This window comes from Athene noctua, chromosome 7 (genome assembly GCF_965140245.1).
Source record: "Athene noctua chromosome 7, bAthNoc1.hap1.1, whole genome shotgun sequence".
Taxonomy (NCBI): domain Eukaryota; kingdom Metazoa; phylum Chordata; class Aves; order Strigiformes; family Strigidae; genus Athene; species Athene noctua.
This window is the reverse complement of record NC_134043.1, coordinates 29990501-30011468: the sequence shown is the minus strand read 5'-3', so window position 1 is coordinate 30011468 and position 20968 is coordinate 29990501. Positions and strand designations below refer to the sequence as shown.

The window sequence follows — 20968 nt, the reverse complement described above, 5'->3', positions numbered from 1 at the left end:
GTATCCTCCCTCCAGCATGGTCCAGCAAAGAGCTGCTGAGTCAATGGATGCTGAAATGAAATTTAAAACAATTAAATTTGTAAATCAAATGCAGCACTGCAACGGGGCAATTTGCCTCCTCTTCCTTTAGCTCCATGCCACACACATCCCTTTGCAGGGTTCAGTGCCACGAGGCCGGCGCTGCATAGGATGGGACTCGGCATCTTCCACAAGTCGTGCTGAGGAGTCAGAGCCGCATCGGGTGAAGTACAGCCCTGGATATCACCAAGGCTCCCACCGGGGTGGGCACAGAGCATTCCTTGATACATGCACTGGGTCTGGATTTCTTTTCCCAGGATAACGTTTTGGAGCTCATTACAAGCAGTAATGATGGTGCCAGCACATGCATTGGGAACCTACTTGTCCCAGTCGCTCTTCAGGAATTGCCCAGTGTTCCAGATCTCTAAAATCAAGGCTGTATAGTTCATGCCACAGCACTGCTTTGCCCAGATCTGAAGGTCAGCATGTCCCCTCTTTCACCTTCATCCCACAGTCAGGGACAGGATGCAGTGGTGGTGCCAAATTACAAGCAGCAAGCCCATGACTTGGCTGTGGGCTACAAAAATGCTGTGATTTTTAAGGTTTATGTTTAAAGGCCTGGCCAAAGGGGCACCTCCGCTACCAGAGAAAGAGGATTCAGGACTCACTTCATCTATGAGAGGTCGAATCCTGCAGCGTCACCTCTACATAGCTGCCAGCAGCAGCAGGCAGAGATGTCCTGCCCAAGGAAAGAAGGGGAACGAGAAAACTATGAGCATCCCAAACTCCTTCAGGTGCCACACATCTTCTCAGCACCTTGAGTTTAGCAGGATATGGTTAAGTGGTGTCCGTCTCCATCCGTACCTAGTAGCAACCACAACAAAACTCCTTCATGAGGATGCAGCTGGCCAGAGCTGGGTTTATTCCTCAAATTCCTCTAGATAGATGTGGGAAGATGACCTGGAGTGTTTTCCAGATAGGGAATTATCCGCAGAGAAGGTGGAGAATTGAAGCCTCTGAGAGAGACATTTTGTAATTGTTTTAGTACTCAGAACCTCTAAAATCGGGAGACCCTCTGAAAGATGCAGCTCAGTGTATCTGGCAGCATTTGAGCTCCTTGGGCAGGATCCTACAGGCAGAGGCTGGCGTAGGAGTGGTGTAACCTGGAGGTGAGCAGGACACTGACTTCATTGCAGAGAAGGAGGGGGAATGACACATCATTAAGGAAAACAGAAAATCCATTATGATTTTTAAAGCTGCACAGGTAAAAAACCAAAGGGCCCAGAGTTGTGGTGGCTGGGCTTAACATACAGTCATGGAGAAAATAAATGAGAATTCCTTTTCTATTTGAGAAATAGGTATAATTAATTAGAAGGTGGTTTTGAGTTTTGTAACACATGTTTTGTAGCTGCAGGAAAAGAAGCTGCTTAATAGTTGTCCAAGTGAAATTAGGGAAGATTTTTCTGCCAGAAAGTTATTGCTGGGGATGGTGTGAATGCAATTACAGAGCCAGGCTTGCTCCAAGAGTGACATCTGTATTCTGGATAAAAGAGAGCAGCTTTTCCCCACCAGCACCAGAACAAGGTAGGGGGTTGTCTGGTTTCAGCTAAGATGGAGCTAATTTCATTTTTCCTTCCTTCTTAGTAGCCAGAATAGTGCAGTACTTTGGGTTCAGTATGGATTTGATATGAGAAGAATGTTGATAATGTGCTGATGTTTTCAGTTGTTGCTAAGAAATCAAGGACTTTTCAACTTCTCATGTCCTGCTAGTGCGCAGGTACACAAGAGGCTGGGGGGGAGCACAGCCAAAACAACAGACTCAAACTGGCCAATGGAATATTCCATATTGTGTAACATCATGCTCAGTATATAGATAAGGGTGGATTGGGAAGCTCACTCTGGCTTCTGGGATTGTTGTTTCAGAATTCTCTCCCCTCTGGGATCATGAGCCAGGAATGGGCTGGGCATCAGTCAGCGGGTGGTGAGCAATTACATTGTGGATTGCTCATTTGTATTTTCTATTATTATTTATTATTATTATTATTTTATTTCAATTATTAAATTGTTTTTATCTCAACCTATGAGTCTCTTTACCCTTCCTTCTCCAGCTCTCTCACCCATTCCCCAGGGGTTAGTGAGCGGCTGCGTGGTGTTTGGCTGCCGGCTGGGTTTAAACCACAACAGAAGGGAAAGGAAATCTTTAGAAATATCAAAGCATCTGGCTAAGGTGGTGTCAGATGTTTTGTTTTCACAAGGCAGCATTGTTTCCTTTGTATGTCAGGTCATTACACTGAGAAAAAAAAATCAGTATAGTATTTACTGATGTGTTATGAAACGAACCACAATAATAGAAACAAAATGGCTTTTTCTGTATCAAGACGAGATATTTCATCACTGCGGAAATGACAGCATTGTTGGTGATAAACACTGACAAGTGATGCAGGAAGACTGACAAGAGTCTCATTTGTGCTTTTTTGGGGGGGTTTATTAATTCAGGACCCTGCTATATGACTCAAATCCACAGGGCCTGTAGGTTTGGGGAACAAGTTGGTAAGACCCCAAGGGCAATCAATCCTTGTTCCCTAAAGCCTGTGGATTTAATAACTGGGCTGGTAGGGATGATAGACAGTGTCTGATTCTCTGTGCTTGGGGTATAACTCACATTTCAGCTAAGGCTCAGCAATCCAAAGGTCAAGGAGACCAATTTACTGCTGCATGGTGCAGGGCCATCGGAGATTAGCTGTCACTTGGGGAATATAAACAGGTCTAGAGTTGGGGTAGGCAGTCAAAGGCAGGTGAATGCAGTGTGTCAAAGGCTGGGAGAGTTTAGGAAAAAACTGGTGCCATTTGCAGCCTATGCCTGGCTTGTATTTTCTTTTACCGTAGGCATTTGGTCTCAGCTGTAGCCAGAGAACATCAGTTAAATACAGTCTGTACATTGTCCATGAGAACAGCCTGTGCTGTGGAGACCTGAGGTAGGAAGAGTGCAGGTGACCAAAGCCCAGGACATCATCCCTTCCCGCATGCAATCATGCTCTCAACAAAGGACACACAACGTTGGGGTACCTAAACCCCAGAGAGGCCAGACTCTCGCCAGATGCTGCAGGACACTGTAGGTTATGAAAACACAGGGGCCTTTGGTGCTTGTGTTTTCTCTTGGCGCAGATATGCAGCCGCTGGTACAATTAAGCAGCAGGTGACCCAAATGAAATAAATACTCAGGGCACAAACCCCCTAACGTCAACCCAGGCTTTGATTCAGCAAACTGCTGCCAGGTGGCCTCCATCTTCAGCCACTGGGTAAGTTCCACTCATTTATCTTAAAATTAGGGGAGGTTTAAAGGCTGTACTAATTAGCAGAGATTCACAAGTGCTGTGCAAAATACAAATTGAAATAAACGTGGGGTAAGTACTCCGGCGTGGGAAGGGGTAACGCCCCACCCTGAAGTGGGGTGGGGGCTTTGCCTAGTCCTGAAGTACCAATGCTCTGTGCTCTTAACGTTGGTGCTGGGGTTAGCAGGCTTTGTTTCCGCTTTTTCTCTTTCTGCGGGCCAAGGGCAGGGGGTTTCAGCGCAGCCAGACCCCTGTGAGTGGGGCTGCGGGCGCCGCTCTGCTGCTCCTTCGCCCCTCTGCTGGGATGTGCGGGGCTGCTGGGCGGCCCCCGCCTCGGGGCCGTTCCGCAAGCTGTCCGGAACGTATCCAAACGGTGTAGCGGGGACGGCTGGGCTCGCAGGCTCCAGCTGGCGGTGGGAGGGAGCCGCTGGAGGCCGCCCTCCCGTTTCCGCAGCGGGGGAGCAGCCGGGCGGGGCTGGGGGCGGCGCCTGCTCGCCTCTTTGTCCCGGAGCTGCGAGCGGGGAGCTGCTGGTGCCGGGAGCCGCGTGGGGCGGGGGCTGCAGGCGGTAAGAGGAGGGGTGAAGCCGGCGAGGGGGGGAAGCACCTGGAGGAATCCCCTCCAGAAAGGGCTTGGGCAGGGCTGCGGCTCCCTGCTGGGAGTGTCTAGGCCTGAGCTGGGTAAGCAGCTGCCAAGCTCAGCCTCCTGTCCTGCGCCGCAAGACCTAGTAACCCTTTATTGCCTCGTGTTGGGTGTTTGTGCGTCGCTCGAGGAACGCGCTGTTGTCACACGCCTCTGCTGGCCGCGAACACGCGAGACGCGGCCGTCGGGCGGGGCAGGGAGCGCTCCTGGCGGGCCCCGGGGCGCTGCCCGCAGCCGGCGCCTGCTCGGGCCCCGCATAAACCGGGCAAGGCCGCGAGCCTCCCGCTGCGGCGCCGGCGGCCGCTGGGCCTCGGCTGGTGGGGCCCTGCCTGGTGGGTGCAGGGCCGTGTGGCTTGTAGCAGCCGGGGGGTGAAATGGACGGGCAAGCAGGGGAAGGCTGGGCGCTCTGTCTGGGAGAGCAGCTTTCGTGGCTGGTGGGAGGCTTAAGGGGCTCGGCAGTGAGGCCAGGCTCGCTTCTGTGTGTGGTGACAGGTTTAATGGGCTCTGGATTTAAAAGACTTGGAGCATTTCTGGAGCAGAAAGGGACAAAAAAAAAAAAATCGGATGGTTCAGAAAGCATAGGTGGGGTTTGCTGTGATTGTGTTGCTACTACTAAAACATGGATTTCCTCACAAAAAACAATGTCAAACTTTTCTGTGGTTAGTTTTTCTGATGCTCTGCTCAGTCCCCCCACATTCACAGATATTCCAGCTCTAATGGTGATTTATTTCAGAAGATACCCAGGTGGGGCAGGAAAGCAAAGGAGTAAGGAGAAGAATGGTTTAAAAACCTAGAAAGCTTTTCCTTTTCAGACACTGCTGGCTTGTTTCTACAATTAGGTCATACCTGTAGGCGGGACGCTTGGAGGGCAGGTTTGAACTTGCTTTGGGGGAACCTCACGGGCAAAGTCCTCCCCGGGGCCCTGCCAGGAACTGGAGGCTTTGGTGCCTGCGGTCATGCACTGAGGAAGCGGGTGGAGTTTGATCCCGTGGTAACAAACCTGGTTTGCTGCCTCCTCCCAGGTGCCAGGTCACCCAAGCATGGCCACCCAGATGTTCGAGGGGAGAGGGCACGCAGCTGTCTACCAGAAATACAGGTTTGCACCGGGTGAAGAGCTGCAGCAAACCATCCTCACCTACCTGAAGGAAAAGGTGAGTGGGGTATGGCCAGGCTGTAGTGAAAACCAAGGTAGTAGTATTTGTGGGCAATAATATTTACCCTGCTGGGGGTGTTACCTTGCTTGGTGCCACTTGCTCAGGGCAAGATGTGGGCACCAAAGAGCTTTTCCATGGGTTGTGCCATGTCAAGGCTGTTTGTGCACGCTGTGGGGAAGGAATGGGGTAAAAGCACAGAAATTGGGTGGCCACTCGCCCACTGAGACCCATCTCCTCCTCCCTGCAGAGGGCGAACCCTGCTGAGCTGGTGGTAGATGTTGGCTGCGGGACTGGACAAGGCACCCGCTTCCTTGCGGAGCACTTCAAGAAGGTGGTGGGAACGGACATCAGCGAAGCACAGATTCAGGAGGCCAGGGATGCCCCCTCCCTGCCCAACGTCTCCTACCTGTGAGTGTCAGGGCAGCAAACTCTCAGCTGAAGGCAAAACTCACGTCCTCACACAGAGATGGTGTTTTGTGAGTATGATTGTTGTAAGAGCCAGCAGGCACCCAAGTCAATCCCACTTGATGGGATTCTTGGTGTGGAAAGGCATTATCCTAGACTTGCCATGGTCTTGCATCCCAAACAGTCTCATTACTGACTCCAAAAAATTGCCCACTCACTTCACGTCCTACTTCCTAATTTCTGTATTACACACTACCTTTTTTCCTTCTCCCACTCCAGTGTGTGCCCTGCGGAGGAGCTGCCATTTGAAGATGCCTCGGTGGATGTCCTGACATCATTTACGGCCGCACACTGGTTTGACATTGAGAAGTTCATGAAAGAAGCAAACCGGGTGATGAAACCAGGTGGTTGCGTGGCCATCAGCACCTACACCGTGGACATGAGTCTGCGCTATGGAAACTGCTCCGAAAAACTGACCAAAGTCTTCAGGGAGGTGAGGTGATGACACTTAAACCTCAGGGCTTCCCCTCCTGGTCTGGGCAGGAGGATATGTGTGGTACTTTGATGCAGAGAGGGAAGCAGTGGGCTTGAGGGTATGACTAGAGGACTTCTATTACAGGATGGGGCATAGGGATGGTTAAAAATACAGGGACGAAGTTGAAATGGGCTTTAGTGGTTCCCCTGCAGGACTGGGGCTGGTTGGATGAGGAGAAGAGGGACATTAGGATTAATAGGACAGACTCTGGTGTGGTGAGATGGGCTGTGGAGCAAATTTGGGAGGCTGATATCGTCAAAGAGACTTCTCCTGTTGCTCTGATCACAGTGAAATGAATGGGAAGTAGAAACTGTTTGGAAAGAGTGTGGTGGGTTTTTCTAGTGATGTTTCTTGACAAAGTTTAACAACTTGATAAAAGGAGATTTTTTCACTGTAAGTAAAAGCAGTGTAGGGAGGAGGCTAGGACACTTATCTTTGCAATAAAATAGGATCCTTAAATTCTTGACACTAAATAAGATTTTGTGTATTTTAATCCAAGGAATATTTAAAAAAAAGTACATGTATGAATGCATCAGATCTAGGGCCAAGCAGACCTGAGTTAAGTGGGAACTGAGAGCTTCAAATGACTTTGTATTTGGTTTTTAATACGCTCTCTTTACAGACCTGGGACCTGATTTTAAAATACTCTCACAATAGACTAAAAATCGTCTTGGAAGACTACAAAGAGGTCTTTGAGGCCTTGCCATTTCCAGACAAGAAGAGGTGAGCAGAAACTCTTGGCACAGCACTGGGAGTGGATAGAGGTGGCGTCTCCACTCTTCCACAGGGCTGCTGTGCCACTGGCCCAGCGAGGACACAAGGGTTTGCGGCAGGTAGCTGCCAGGTTTCAGAAAATGCCTTTGTATCATGGCAGAGCTGTGTGGGTGCATTTCCATTCCTGTTGGATTTAATGTGGCTCTATGCTGGGCAAGCAAGTGTGGTCTAAGGGCTGCAAGGACCCTTCCTGCTCCAGCGAGGATTGGGTTAGATTTTTTTTTTTTTAGTTGGTAGCTTATGATAATCTGAGGCTTAATGAATGAAGGGGGAAAATGGTGTGAGAGAACCTGCCCCTGGCCTCCAGGTAGGAAGGCAGGCACTGGCTCCCAAGGCATGGGGCAGGGACTGACTCTGCAGGCAAAAAGGAGATGTTGGTGGTGCTGTTGCAGAGGTGGTAGTGTCCTGGCTGCTGGAGAGGAACAGGCTCCCCAGGTAGGCCTGTATCAAAAGGGCTGTTCAAGTCACAGACTCTGTTAGATGGTCCTTGGGACCATCTCTGCTTCTCCAGTAGTGCATCACTTAGAGCTCCTGACCCACCAAATGCCACAATCTGATGTTGTTTCCATCTGTTGGACCTTTGATGGTGTCAGGTATTTTACTCGCCACCACCTCAATCTGTTGTCCTTGTTCTTCTGCCTTTGAAATTTAACATGCCAATGCTCCTTTATTCCCCGTCTCCCTCCTAGAATCACTGATATCTTTGACAAAATTCCCATGACAATTGCTGGTGTGGTTGGTTACATGGAGTCTGCCTCTCCGTATCAAGTCTTCATGAAGAATGACCCCAAAGCTGCAACATCCCTCCTCCAAGAGACTGAAAAGAGGTAAGAAAAACTCTTGTGGAAACAAGCAGGACGCAGAGGACCTGTCTTACGCAGTGCATGAAGAGTGAGACTGTGGAGACCCCTTCAAATCTGGAAGTGAGCTGTGCAGTGATGCACTCCCTCCTTCCCCCACCACCACCCCCGGTGTGGATGGAGACTTGTCAGAGGTTAAAGAGCAGATTATCTGCTGCTCACAGCATGACTGACCTGTTTGAGTCTGTTGACTTAAACTTTTGAGTCCATGTAGCTGTATGTGTTCTTGCACTGGTGTATCCGTGTAAGTCTTAACGTCATAAGTATTTTGAGTTTCTTTGCCTTGCTCTTGATTAGCAGAGAGCAGGAAAAACATTGATGGTTGCATCTTAATCTATTTTGGCCCACAACAAGGGAAGGCATCCCTGTGCCTGTGAACTTATTCACTGACCAGAACGACCCTTGTGTATGTGCTGGAAGCATCTGCCATCATGACCTCTGTGCTTTAGGTGGAAGACACATATCTCTGAGGTTGTAGATGTTGCCTCATATTGGGTGGGAGGTGGCTGGGTGGAGTGAGACCCTTCCTCTGCTTCTTGTTTCAGGATGCTGGAGACGATGGGAGTTTCTTCTCCTGAAACCCCAGTGGAGTTCTGGGTGAGGCATGTCTGTGTGCTGGGGTGCAAGGGACAGTGAGAAGAAACCCTTCTGACCTGGTGCTGGAAGGGAAGGAAGCAGTGGGCTGTCTCCTAATACCCCACTTGTAACCATTCTTATTCTTTGGGTAGTTCAATGCTTATTTTGCTGATTAAAATGTTGATCTTCTGTGGGAAGTGGACAGTTTATGCCTGCTCTGGGGTTCCTGTCCACCTTGGTCCTCCAGTTGGCCCAGTGCTGTGCCCTCAGCACTGCAAGGGTCCAGTTTCATACTGGTGGTGGTTTGATTGCACATGGGGATGAGAATCACAGTAATAGCTGAGAAACTTGCTGCATTTCTTACACTATAATAATAAAAAAGGCTGAGGAAAAAGTTGCTTTTGGTTCTTCTCTTTACAAAAGGCTGTAGAGCACCTGCTGGGGTGGGAATAACTGCACTTCATGGGCACTGCTTACCTAGGCCCTGAGTGGCCTTCTGTTTTGCAGGGGAGTAAGGCTTTAGACACCATTTCCCACAGCATTCTCCTGGCAAAACTGGCTGCTCGAGGCTTGGATGGGCACACGCTTTGCTGGGTAAAAAACTGTCTGGATGGCCGGGCCCAGAGAGTTGTGGTGAACGGAGTTAAATCCAGTTGGCAGCCGGTCACGAGTGGTGTCCCCCAGGGCTCGGTGTTGGGGCCACTCCTGGTTAACATCTTTACTGATGTTCTGGACGAGGGGATCAAGTGCACCCTCAGTCAGTTTGCAGATGACACCCAGTTGGGTGGGAGTGTTGATCTGCTCGAGGGTAGGGAGGCTCTGCAGAGACCTGGACAGGCTGGAGCCATGGGCTGAGGCCAACTGGAGGAGTTTTCACTAAGGCCAAATGCTGGGGGCTGCCCTTGGGCCACAACAACCCCCAGCAGCGCTACAGGCTTGGGGAGGAGGGGCTGGAGAGCTGCCAGTCAGAGAGGGACCTGGGGGTGTTGATTGACAGCCAGCTGAACAGGAGCCAGCAGTGTGCCCAGGGGGCCAAGAAGCCCAATGGCGTCCTGGCTTGTGTCAGCAATAGCGTGGCCAGCAGGGACAGGGAAGGGATCTTTCCCCTGTACTTGGCACTGGTGAGGCCGCACCTCGATGACTGGGTTCAGTTTTGGGCCCCTCACTACAAAAAGGCCATTGAATGACTCGAGCGTGTCCAGAGAAGGGCAACGGAGCTGGTGCAGGGTCTGGAGCACAGGTCTGATGGGGAGCGGCTGAGGGAACTGGGGGTGTTTAGTCTGGAGAAGAGGAGGCTGAGGGGAGACCTCATCACCTTCTACCCCTACCTGAAAGAAGGGTGCAGAGAGGGGGGGATGAGTCTCTTGAACCAAAGAACCAGCGCCAGGACAAGAGGGAATGGCCTCAAGCTGCGCCAAGGCAGGGTCAGACTGGCTCTTAGGAAGCATTTCTTCCCAGAAGGGGTTGTTGGGCGTTGGAATGGGCTGCCCAGGGCAGGGGGGGAGTCCCCATCCCTGGAGGGGTCAAAGAGTTGGGTTGACCCAGCGCTGAGGGATCTGGTGGAGTTGGGAACGGTCAGTGTGAGGTTCATGGTTGGACTGGAGGAGCTTCAAGGTCTTTTCCAACCAAGATGATTCTGATTCTGTAGGTGGGTTTAAGGTAGGAAGGGGCTGTTTGCCTCCTTTCCTGTGCAGGTTAAGCTAGGAGCCATGTGCTGTCTTTGAAGGTTGACTGGAAAGGGGCTGTTCTTGCTCGCTCTGTGACCCCATCCCTGGTGCCTTGCCAGTGGGTGCAGCAAATACTAGCAGCTTATCTGCCCCAGGCTTGCCTGGTGCCGTGCAGCACTCCTGCTGTGGCCCTCATGAGGCTACTCACCCTCAGCACAACTCAGCCATTCTGGGGTGGCTGCCACAGGGGAGCAGGTTTATGCTCCCCTCTGTCCCAGCCTGCTATCGCTCACCCATACTGCAAAGGGAAGATTAGAGGCTGCGTTTTGGGGAGGGGCAGATGGAGACAATGAGGTCCAAAGCTGGGCACAGCCCAGCACAGGTCCCCTCCTGTTTGCTTTCCAGATATTTTAAGTCAAGTCACAACCTCTGTGGGGGACCTTGCCCTTTCCTGTAACTCCTGCTCTTTACAAGAAGGCTACCCTGATGCCATGGGTAGGGCTGTGGCCTCACTGTGTTATATCTCAGAGCATTATTAAGAAAGGTAGAAGTGATACTTCTGCTCCCTACCCCAGAGAGAGCACCTGGAGGGAGGCTTATAGGGGCTGGAGGTGCTTCAGCTGTGGTCCTGGGGCTCTCAGTGCAGACACTGAACCTCCTTAACCCTGAGCACAACTCCATGGGGGTCCCTGAGTGTTGGCTCAGCTTGCCTGTGTGGGAAGTGAAGGCTTTGACCCCACTTGGTGGCTCCCACGAGGGGGGGGTGGTCCCAGGTGGAGAGCTAGGGGGAGGAAAGCATGTTGTGTCCACAGCCATGTGCAGAAGACCTCATGGAGCGGCGATGCTGGGTCACCGTCACTGGTGAAGAGACTGCACTGGGCACGGGTTGAATTTGGGTGAGCAGCACCCATAAAAGCTCCCTCACTGGGTGAGGATGGTGCTTGTCATTAGGAGCACTAGAGGCCTCTCGCTGCCTGGGAACCCACCAGACACTGCAGCAACCCAGGGGGGTGGTGGCCTGTCCAGCTGCCTTGGCTCGGCCTGGCGAGGTGCATCCTGCGGCTTGCCTGGGCAGGGAGATGTCTCCCTGGAAAAAGGGCTTGTGTGGGTTTTTGACGCACTTTAAAATTCAAACTTCAAATTTAAATCCGCTCACTAATTAACTTTTCAATTAACAGCCCTTCCCTCCCCAGCACTGGCTGCACGCTCAGCACATGCCCTGCAATGATGCAGTGGGTGACTGGCCATGATGTAACCCCAGGGACTGCATCGTCAACACGTTTGGAGTGGTGTCAGCGGCACAAGGCACGCAGCGCAGCACAGACCAGCCTGGCATTGCCATGGTGGCTGCTGCAGCTCGCAAGTGCCGGGAGGTGGTGAAGGGTTCTGGGGCACGAAGCAGGGTAGCAGCGCTTCGGTCCAGCAGAGACGGGTCGGTGATGTTTGTTGAGTGGAGGCCACCCCGTGTCCCCTGCCCCAGCACCACTGTGCCATGGGCAGCGCTCTTGCACATCATCCAGGGTTTTTATTTTTAAAGGTGGCTTTTTTGGGGCACTTTTTGGTTCTTTCTATCTTCTTTCTGCAATCAGACACTTTAGCAGGAGCCAGTTCCTCTTGAACGAGCCTGATGGCTCCAAAAGTTGGGAAGGAGCAATCCGGGCTTGTCCTTACCTACTCCAGTGGCATGGCTCACAGCCAAGGCTTTTCCATGCTAATGAGTCACAGGGCAATTGCCTCACCTGGCGCTAGTGCCTGCAGCCCTGCCCCTTTTCGCTTTCCTTCTTGCACCTGGGATCTCCCACGCACCCAGGATTTCTTGCTCCAAGCAAGTTCAAGTGGCTCCAGCCTGCCGGGCTGTGTGAATCCGAGGCGGGGTCTCCATCGTTGCCATCTGTGCCGCTCTCCTGGTATGGCATGTCTGCAGTCAGGGCTGGGACCCACCGAGGCTGGAGCAATGACTGCGGCAGGTCCCCAGTGCCCTGCAGACCCTCAGGTGCCCCCAGCCCGTGCTGGCTTCAGGGTACTCTCTGCTGTTGTGGCAGGAGCCAACACTGTCACGGTTTGGGGGAGCCAGGCTTTGCTGGCCATGCTGGGGACCGGGCTGTGGTGGAGTGTGGCATCACCATGCAAGGTACTGGCCAGCGTGCCGACGTCCAGGATGGCAAGACCTTGTCCTGTCGGGGAAGAGCCCTCGTTGCTGCTCAGCCAGGCACCTGTGGGCTCGGCTATGGCTGGCAGTGAGTGAGGCACAAACGTCTGAGCAAGGCACCCAGGAGATATTCAGCCCTAAGTGCCGGGGGGCTGCGCTCATGGCCCTGGCTTCCCTGCTCAGCTTTCGCTTTTCCTTTGGTGCCTCCGGATCTGCTTTCGCCTGCATGAGGAGATCAGGTTTCGCTTTGCTTCTTTAAGCAGAAATGACACCTGGGAGATACAAGCCACAGCCATGTCCCGTGGGACACGGTGCTGCTCTGGGAGCTGGTGGGTTCAGCACTGTCCTCAGCAGGAGCCTGGGGCAAGGGGCAGCGATTCATGGTGGATCCACATACATGCCAGTGCGATTTTCCAGCCCTGTTGTGTGTCCATGGGGCTGCAGATGAGGCCACCCCACCACAGCAGGCACTGGACATCACTGTCTCAGTGCTGGACGTCACTGTCTGGGTGCTGGGGACCTTGCTCCAGCCCCGCTGGTGGCCGCTGGAGATCCCAACCCAGGTGCCAGAACACCCCAGCCTGGCTTGTACCTTGGTCTGGAGGAGGAAACACCCTGCAGTGCTTGTCCCATGAGCCAGCTGGGCTCCACCACATGGGACCTAGAGCCACCATCGCCCTCCGGCTCTTCCACAGTGACCCAAAGGGTTCTAGGCAGGGCTGGGACCCCCACTCCCTCCCTTCCCTCACCAGGGGCCACATTTGTTTTTAAACCCCTCAGGCTTTTTTGCTAAGGTGCCATCTATTTCAGCTGAGCTGTGCCTCACCTGAATGTCCCATGTGATGTTAGTTATGCTAGTTTGGGCTTTTATATTGTAGTTGTATTGCAGGTGAACAAGTTGCATTAAATAAAAAATTACTTTTCCAAATCTGTGCGTTAATCTTTAATGGGAGAGAAAGGAATGACAACGCTGTTGTCCTGTTTGCTGAGTAGACACCAGACCCAAGCCCTGGCCAGGGCTCAGGCTTTTAGTTCCTGAGCCTGCTGCAGCAGGGGAGGCTGGTACAGTAGCAAAGTCTGTGACTTGCCCTGAAGGTAAACCCTGTGCCCCCCGTGCTATTGGGCTTTAGTGCTGTGTTTTGCTGTCCCGGCTCTGTATATCCACCTAGCTTGGTCAAAGCCAAGACAGCTACTGCCCAAGCCATACTGCTCCCTGCCTGCTGTCTCTGCTCCTATTCACCTCCACTGTGGTTTTCCAAGAAAGATCTGAGCTCTCCGAGATGCTGCTGGAGCAGGAGAAAGTCTCAGGGAGGGCTGGATGGATCCTGCTGGTCAACAACCAGCCTTGCTTAATCTCTTCATTAATGATCTGGACAATGAGGCAGAGTGTACCTTCAGTGTACCAAGTTCACCCACGACACCAAATTGGGAGGAGCGGGTGACACACAAAAGGGTTGTGCTGCCGTCCAGAGAGACCTCGACAAGCCGTAGAAATGGGATGAAAAGAACATTATGCTCTTCAACAAGGAAAAATGCAAAGTCTTGCACCTGAGGAGGAACAGCTCCAGGCACCAGGATGTGCTGGAGACCACCCAGCTGGAAAGCAGCTCCGCAGAAAAGGGCCTGGGTGTCCTGGTGGGCATCAAGTTGAACACAAGCCAGAAATGTGCCCTTGCAGCAAAGAAGGTGAATGGTATCCGGGGCTGCATTAGGAGTATTTCCAGCAAGTCGAGGGAGGTGATCCTTCCCCTCTACTCAGCACTGGTGAGGCCACCCCTGGAGTGCTGGTTCCAGTTCTGGGCTCCCCAGTGCAAGAGAGACGTGGACCTACTGCAAAGAGTCCAGTGAAAGACGAGGAGGCTGAGGAAGGGACTGGAGCATCTGTCATATGAGGGAAGGCTGAGAGAGCTGTGACTGCTCAGCGTGGAGAAGAGAAGGGCTCGGAGGCTCTTAGTGGTGCTTACTGATGGGACAAGAGGCAAGGGGCACAACGCAGAAGACATGGAAGTCCGTCTGAACAGGAGAAAACACTTTTTTCTATGAGGGTGGTCAAACACTGACACATTGTCCAGAGAAGCTGTGGAGTCTCCATCCCTGGAGATACTCAAAACCAGACAATGTCCTGGGCAGCCTGCTCCAGCTGACCCCTAGAGCAGGGGTTGGGGTGGCCAATGTCCACAGGTCCCAGCCCATCTCCACGACTCGGCACAGCATGTCCATGCCGGTCTGCCTGTCCGTAGGTGTATCTTTCCACAAACCTGTGTAAGAACTTTTCCCATGTGTGTGGACTCCCTGAAGTCAGCAGTTTATTTCCAAATAAGAACATAAAAAATTGAGTCCTCTGGAGCAGCATTCCTCTACCGTATGAGGCACTGCACAGTGCATTCATGCCTGTTGCTGCATTATTGCTTATTTACTTTTTAGATACAGATATTGCCCTAATTTTGTATGTTTAATGCTTGATGAATGCGTGAAACCAAAAGCACAGTGGGGATGGCTCCACATCGCAGGAGGTTACCTTGAGAGGTTACCTCGGGGGAAGGGCAGATTTTGCTGAATGGTGGCACCGTTCCAGCTGTCAGCAGAGAGATGTCAATACCTGATGTCTGTGTTTTCAGACTAAACAGGGAGGAAACCCCAGCCAGCTCCAGTGGCTGGTGGGGGCAGCATCCCTATTCACCTCTGGCAGCCTCCCTGAACAGCCCTACATCCCACTTGGAAAATACCAGGTGGAAGTGCTCCTGCTCTCACTCTTTTTCATGCTTTTGTGGTGAGACTGGCCCCTCGGGATAATACACACATAAAGCTCATGCCTGCAGCCTGTGTTGTGCAGGGCCCGCTGCTGCTTTCACCCTCTCCCTGCCGCAGCCATTGTGCTGTGCTTTCTGTGGAGAAACTGAGGCACAAACTGCTGCTGCCACTCAGGAAGCACCAAAACCCTCCCAGCCATCCCAAACCCACCATCCCCGTGGGGCTGCATGCCTGGGGGTCTACCGCAGCTTTCGGCGAAGTGCCAGGCTGGCTCATGCCCAGGCTTCCTTGTATTTGTCAGCACCCCTGCACCTCTTGCCACGGCAGCAGCGTCCCCCCGTTCAGCTCCCTCGGAGGGGTGCGCGTCAAAGGCAGCCCGAGCATCCCACTGCATCCCTGGGGCGCCGGGCACACTCGCCCTGTCGAGGCAGGCAGCGGGGCAGGCAGCGGGAGGCAGGCGCTGCCCACACCTGCCGAACCTGTGGCTGCGGGATTCCCTACGTTGCCGCTTTCGCTTTCCTGTTTTCAGAGCCGCCAGACCGTGGGTTTTCCTGCCAATCTGAAAGCGCAATTGCGCCAGGCAGGCAGCATAAAAAGCCGGGGAGATGGGGAACAAGGCAGTCAAGGAGGCGAAGCAGTTTCTCGGGACTGGCCACCAGCCCAACAGCTGAGCGAGCCACCTCCAGCAACACTGTCAGGCATCTAGACATCAGAGATTTAGTGGACCCGACCCAGAGCGCTCCGGTTCATCCTCTCCGACTTCTTGCACCACAGCCCGTTCACCCCATCATAACCTGCTCACCACTGGGCTCTTGTCGCCAAAATGCTGCACCTTGTCTTGACCCTGCTGCTTGCGCTGGTGCTGCAGACCAGCCTCGGAGCTGTCATCCCCCACAACACCCCGGAGAAGAGCTGCTACCTGTCCAAGTACCAGCTCCTTGTGTCCCACGAGACGGAAGCTATGCTTAGGATGAGGGACAAGTTTGTGAGTATCGCTGGCAATGGGGGGCTGTGGGCTGGCCAGGGGCACAGCAGAGGGGATGCCAAATTCGAGACCCTGAGTGACAAGGTGGATGTTTTCTGCAGTGGTCTGGGGATGGGGAGGATATTTTCCAGGGGAGTTTGGGACAAGAAGGATGCTCGGCCAAATTTCGTCCTGGTTTAAAACCCCTCCAGGCTGACCAGGGTTGCACAACATTGCCAAAATTCAAGATGACAGTTTATTAATCTCTCTCTTGGTTTATGTCTGCAGATGGCCACCAAGCCACTGGCAGACCGCAGCTGCACCGGCAACATCTTCTATCGGGAATGGAACATGACGGACCTCTTGGTAAGAGTGAGGCAATCCTGTAAAAAGGGGGTACAGTTCCCTCTCCAGCTGGGACCTCCTGTCAGCCAGTCCCCCCTCCATCCACAACCCCGGGCAGGGCTTTGAGACCCCCATCCTCCAGCCTGCAGTCAGTCCTGGTGCTTTGGGTCCCTAACCGGGATGCTCCTGCCTGCAGGTGCCTGACCGAGTGATGGTGGTGAAAGCCGAGCTGAACCTCACCACCACCGTGCTGGCGTTCCATGACACCTCTGGCTTCGCTGAGATGCGCAAGCAGCCTCTCGCTTTCTTCACCCAAGCCCAGAAAGACCTGCAGTGCTGGGTGAGTGCCCCCCCAAAACCCCCCAGCCCAGTGCCGGCTCTGCGGCCCCTGTGCTGGCAGCATCACCGTCCTCACACAGCCACTTTCCTCACAGATGGACACCAAGGCTCCTTTGCATGAGCCCTCTGAAGAAGTGAGCCACTGGCTGAACCAGCTGCAGAACACCAGGGAAATGGTAAGTCAGGCCAGCAGGGTGAGGGGGTTTCGGGGTGCTAGCCCGCTGCACCCTGTCTCCAGCACTAACCTGCCCCTCCTCCCCACCACAGAAGAACAACAGCTGCCTGGAAGCCTCTGCCATCCGCCACATCTTCGAAGTGCTCAACGACCTGCGGTGCGTGGCCTTCCAGGAGCAGTATAATTAGACCCCGCTGCAGCATGGCCAAAGGCCAAACTCACCAGCCCCAAAGGATACCCCGAGGTCCAGGAAAATGAATTTTATTGCATTGCTGGACTGTATTTCCTATTTAAGAATTTTTCTTATTTATGTGATCTCAGGGAGCAATTTATTTTTCACAGTGTCTTAAGTTATTGTATATTTATTAGATATCTTTGTTTTGCTGGTCTTCAAAATACTGACTGTTTTTAAGGAAATCTATTTTTGTATCTGATGTATATTTATCTGTCTGTATAAATTTCTTTTTACATGCTATTTATTATGAAAAATAAAATAGATACCATAAACAGACAAGCTGCCATCATATGTTTTTACTATGCTTTGCTATAATATCACCACTTTGGAAAAATGAGTTACAGGGAGCGTGAGGGAGGACATCAAGGCAATTTTGAGCATTCAAAAATTAGCAGAACTTTGGCGTTCATGTTCATCTCCAGCTGTCTGGGGGTGCACCCTGACCACCCTCCCAGGGTTTGCCTTTGGGGACAGATGGATGCTGTTGTGGCCAGGGCTGTCCCTGCCCGCCTGGGGACAGGAGCCTGCTGACCACCCATTTCCAGGGGGGGATACCTGTGTTGGATGGTGCAAACCAGGGCACGGAGCCTGGAAGAGCCCAGAGCCCAACATGGTGCTCACATCCCTGTATGGGCTGGGAAAGCCTCTGGATTTGGCCATCCTGGGAGCTCTCAGAAGACTCCTGAAAGGTTTAATCACCAAACTGGAGCTCAGGATGAGGGAGGAGCTGGGGTAGAGGAGGAAATCCAGTGGGGAGAGGAGGCATCCAGTGGGGAGAGGAGGAAAAGGACCCAAGAGCAAACCCAAACCTCATTCAATCTCTACTTTCTCAGGCTGGGGAGATGGTTCTTTGGAGACAAGTCACCAGGGGAGGGACAGCCAGCAGTGGTGGCCACACGTATGTGTGATGGCCACAACTGGGGTGAGCAATCGCCCAAACCTGGGGACCAGCCAAGGCCTGGGAACCCAAAAGGTGCAGGTTTTGGTGGAAGAAGGAGAGGAGCACAGGGCAGATGATGGGTGCTTGAGGCTGGGGTAATTTTACGGTTGCTGCTTTTAGGCTGAAGGACTGGGGACTGATGATGTCAGGAGCAACACCCAAGGCAATGGAAAGCCATCAGGAAGGAAATGCCGTGGGGTCAAGGAGACGAATGGGCAGGCGAAGCCCCGGCGGTGTGTCTGGGATTGCACATTGGGTCCTGGTTTCAGTTAAAACGAGGCACAGCTCATCTCCCAAAAAAGGAGCTGCAGCAATATTTCGCCTGTCTGGCCATCGGTGCCTGCTTTGGAGAGGTCTGCCTCAGCGTACCCTCTTCCTGCCCCACTCACAATTTCACTCCTCAGTTTTAAAGTCTTGAGAGAAATTCCTCTCTATGGGGCCTACGTATAGCCAATGTCTGTGGGGGGAGGTTGTAGCCAAAAGTGCTACGCTGGAATTTCTGGAAAGACTAATGAGGGAGAAGGTGCTTAATCAGTCCCCAAACCAGATATATTTAGATTATCCTGCTCTCGTTATCTACCAAGTCACTGTGAAATGTAGCTACTGTGATATGGCATGTGACACCGCTGCACCAGGAAGGAAGGCAAAGGCCTGCTCATGTGTCCGTCTTCAGGGCAGGAAATTAGCTCCCATCCCTGAGCAGCGGCACTGTCGCAGCACAGCTCTCCCAAGGCAAGGGCAGAAATCCCTCCTGGGGAACAGTGGTCCCTATTTATCTCTCTGCTGAGTTCACGAGGCATCATTTCCATTGTGGTGCTCCTCACTCCACGAGTCCTGCAAGGGCAGGAAATAAAAGATGTGCTGATACCTTCCCAGCTCCCCCCACAGAGCTGCCTTTATCAGGTTAACTGCCCAGTATTTCCCATGCAAAGCAAGTTTGCTGCAAATCAAGGCTGGGGTGAATATTTTTATTCTCTTGTCAGGCTGGGTTCCTCAGGGTGCTAGGAGTGGGGCTGATGGGGATGGAGCTGCAAGTGTTGCAGCTGGCTAGTGTTAGCTTAATGCCCCTGCCAGGGGCATTAAGCTCAGGACAAGCCCCTCTGCTTCTCCTGAAGGGTGCTCACATGTGGTGAAGAAGCGCTTTAGCGTTCCTCGTGGGCTCAGCAAGGGGTGCTGGGAGGGTCATGCTGGGGAGTCAGAGCCTTTCCGAGCATTGCTGAGCGCTTGGCTGGTTAACATGCCGCGATGTGTAAGAGTCGGGTCAGAAGACCAGCTCTGTGTCAACAATGTCATCAGGGACATGGACAGTGAGGTACCCGACAACAGCCTGCTTGGAACACAGTTGCGATCCCAAGAGTGGAATGTGGTGCAAAGGCTCCTGAATACAGAACTGTGTGGCACAGCGAGTGCTGTGCTGTTCTCCTGAGTACTGCCCCGTGTGCTGCAGGGAGTGCAGTGCTGTTCTTGGTGCCTGAGCCGTGCAGTACAAAGAGTGCTGTGCTGTTGTTCAGTACCTGGGCCTAGCCGGAGCTGTTAGAGATGACCACATTGTTACTGTCAAAAAAGATCGATTGCAACTGTTGCCATAACATCGCTGAAGAAATCATGAACTTTAGATGAACTTTGCTTCATTATAATACCAAAACACACCTCCTTGTTGAAGGCTGCCCGCCTCCAAGACTGACCATGCCTCAGACACTCCCCCTGCACATGCGTGATAGCCTTGCTCGAGAAGGGCGGAGATATGACCATTGAATTCTGAGAAGGGTGGAGACCCCTGAGGCAGAGGAGGAGCAAGGTGTGTTACTAAGCATAAAAGATGACTTCTTGACAATGAAAATTGGAAGCTTCCCCACCAAGGATCACGACGATCAACAACGCAGCACCAGCTGGACCCAGGACTGCTAGGACGTCATGAGATCAGTGATGGTAGCTATAACCTCTCTTCCTCCTCTCTCTAAACTTTACTTTTCTCCTTTCTTTCACCCATCTGTAACTATTGTGTGCCACTACACAGGCAACACAATAAAGTTTCACTGTTTGATTGATACAATCCCCTTTGGTGTTGGTCACCTTAATTTTGCACTTGAGATCGTAGTAAATGAACCATCACGAGTCCACCGAGTGGACCATGACAGGACGTAACAGCAGTTTCCCAGGTTCTGCAGGGAAAAGGAGCGAGGTGTGCTCTTCCTTGTGTTAGTTTCTGCTCGGGCACAGAAACAGCAGAAGGAAAGCTGGAAAGCCTTGGTTTTACAGTGTCTCCTTATGGCCCCGGCCTTTGGAGGCACCTACTCTAGTTCCCACACGGACTCCGATCTCCAGTCTCAAGGGCAAAATTTAGTGGGAAGAAACCCAAAGGGGTGGGTAGGCAGAGGCATGTTTAACCTGCAGTGGAGGGGAGCTTTCTGTGCAAAGTTCTACTGGAAAATGATCAGGAAAGCGTCAAAGTAGACCAAGCAGTTGGAAAAGGAGGATGAGGGCAAGAATGTCACTCTTGGAAAGGTCACCCCAAGCCAGCAGCTAGTTGGTGATTTGTAGCATCATGGGGAAAATACTGGTGTCATGGAAGGGACTGAACCGTTGGAGGGAGAAATGCAAAGGCAGTTGTGAGAGGACAGCTCTGGGGTTGAAAAGCACAAAACACCTCGTGGCAGGGGTGATTGTGGCTCCCCTTGGGTGACTGATGGGCAGAGGTGTCAAGATCTTGTTTCATTAAATCTCAGCCCTCCTTGCCTGGGCCAGCTCCTGGCCCACTTCCCCCTGGGTGGCTGGGGGAGCTTTGTGCCAGGCAGCCCTGGCTTGAAGCAGCAGCAGCTTCACACTCACTAGGGTGTCTGCTCATACATGCAAATTTAAACTACCCAAACTTGGTTTTGAATAGGGAAGAGTTTCTGTTTTGAAAGGAAAATGCTGTGGGTTTTAAAATCCTGGAATCCCGCAGGATGTAAATAAAATAGGATAAGGTCCTTTGGGATTTGACAGATGTCTGACTAAGGTAAGGCAGCAACAAACTACCCGACTGCTGCTCTTTTCTCCAAGAACTGTTTATGCAGTGGAGTTTTATTTTGGTAGGGTTGTTTTTATTTCATGTGTATACACAGTTCTG

The 20968-nt window shown here is 52.4% G+C and overlaps 1 protein-coding gene across 2 annotated transcripts; it reads left to right on the top strand.

Moving 5' to 3' along the window:
- Window positions 1–3820: 3820 nt before the first annotated feature.
- On the top strand, window positions 3821–8679 carry LOC141962478 (putative methyltransferase DDB_G0268948). Of its 2 annotated transcripts, none has more exons than XM_074910683.1 (7): window positions 3821–3916; window positions 5013–5141; window positions 5392–5552; window positions 5829–6042; window positions 6707–6807; window positions 7548–7685; window positions 8264–8679. In XM_074910683.1, exons 2-7 carry the CDS (start codon window positions 5031–5033, stop codon window positions 8352–8354), a joined length of 816 nt encoding a protein of 271 aa, XP_074766784.1. In that variant the 5' UTR covers window positions 3821–3916; window positions 5013–5030; the 3' UTR covers window positions 8355–8679. The 2 variants fall into 2 exon arrangements, with proteins under 2 accessions (XP_074766784.1, XP_074766785.1); XM_074910684.1 differs by lacking the exon at window positions 3821–3916 and adding an exon at window positions 3919–4028.
- Window positions 8680–20968: the final 12289 nt, after the last annotated feature.

Coding starts and splice junctions, on each gene's coding strand:
- LOC141962478 (XM_074910683.1), top strand. CDS start 5,031: ATGGCCACCCAGATGTTCGAGGGGAGAGGGCACGCAGCTGTCTACCAG. Junction 5,553..5,828: donor CTGCCCAACGTCTCCTACCT/GTGAGTGTCAGG, acceptor CTCCCACTCCAG/TGTGTGCCCTGCGGAGGAGC. Junction 6,043..6,706: donor TGACCAAAGTCTTCAGGGAG/GTGAGGTGATGA, acceptor CTCTCTTTACAG/ACCTGGGACCTGATTTTAAA.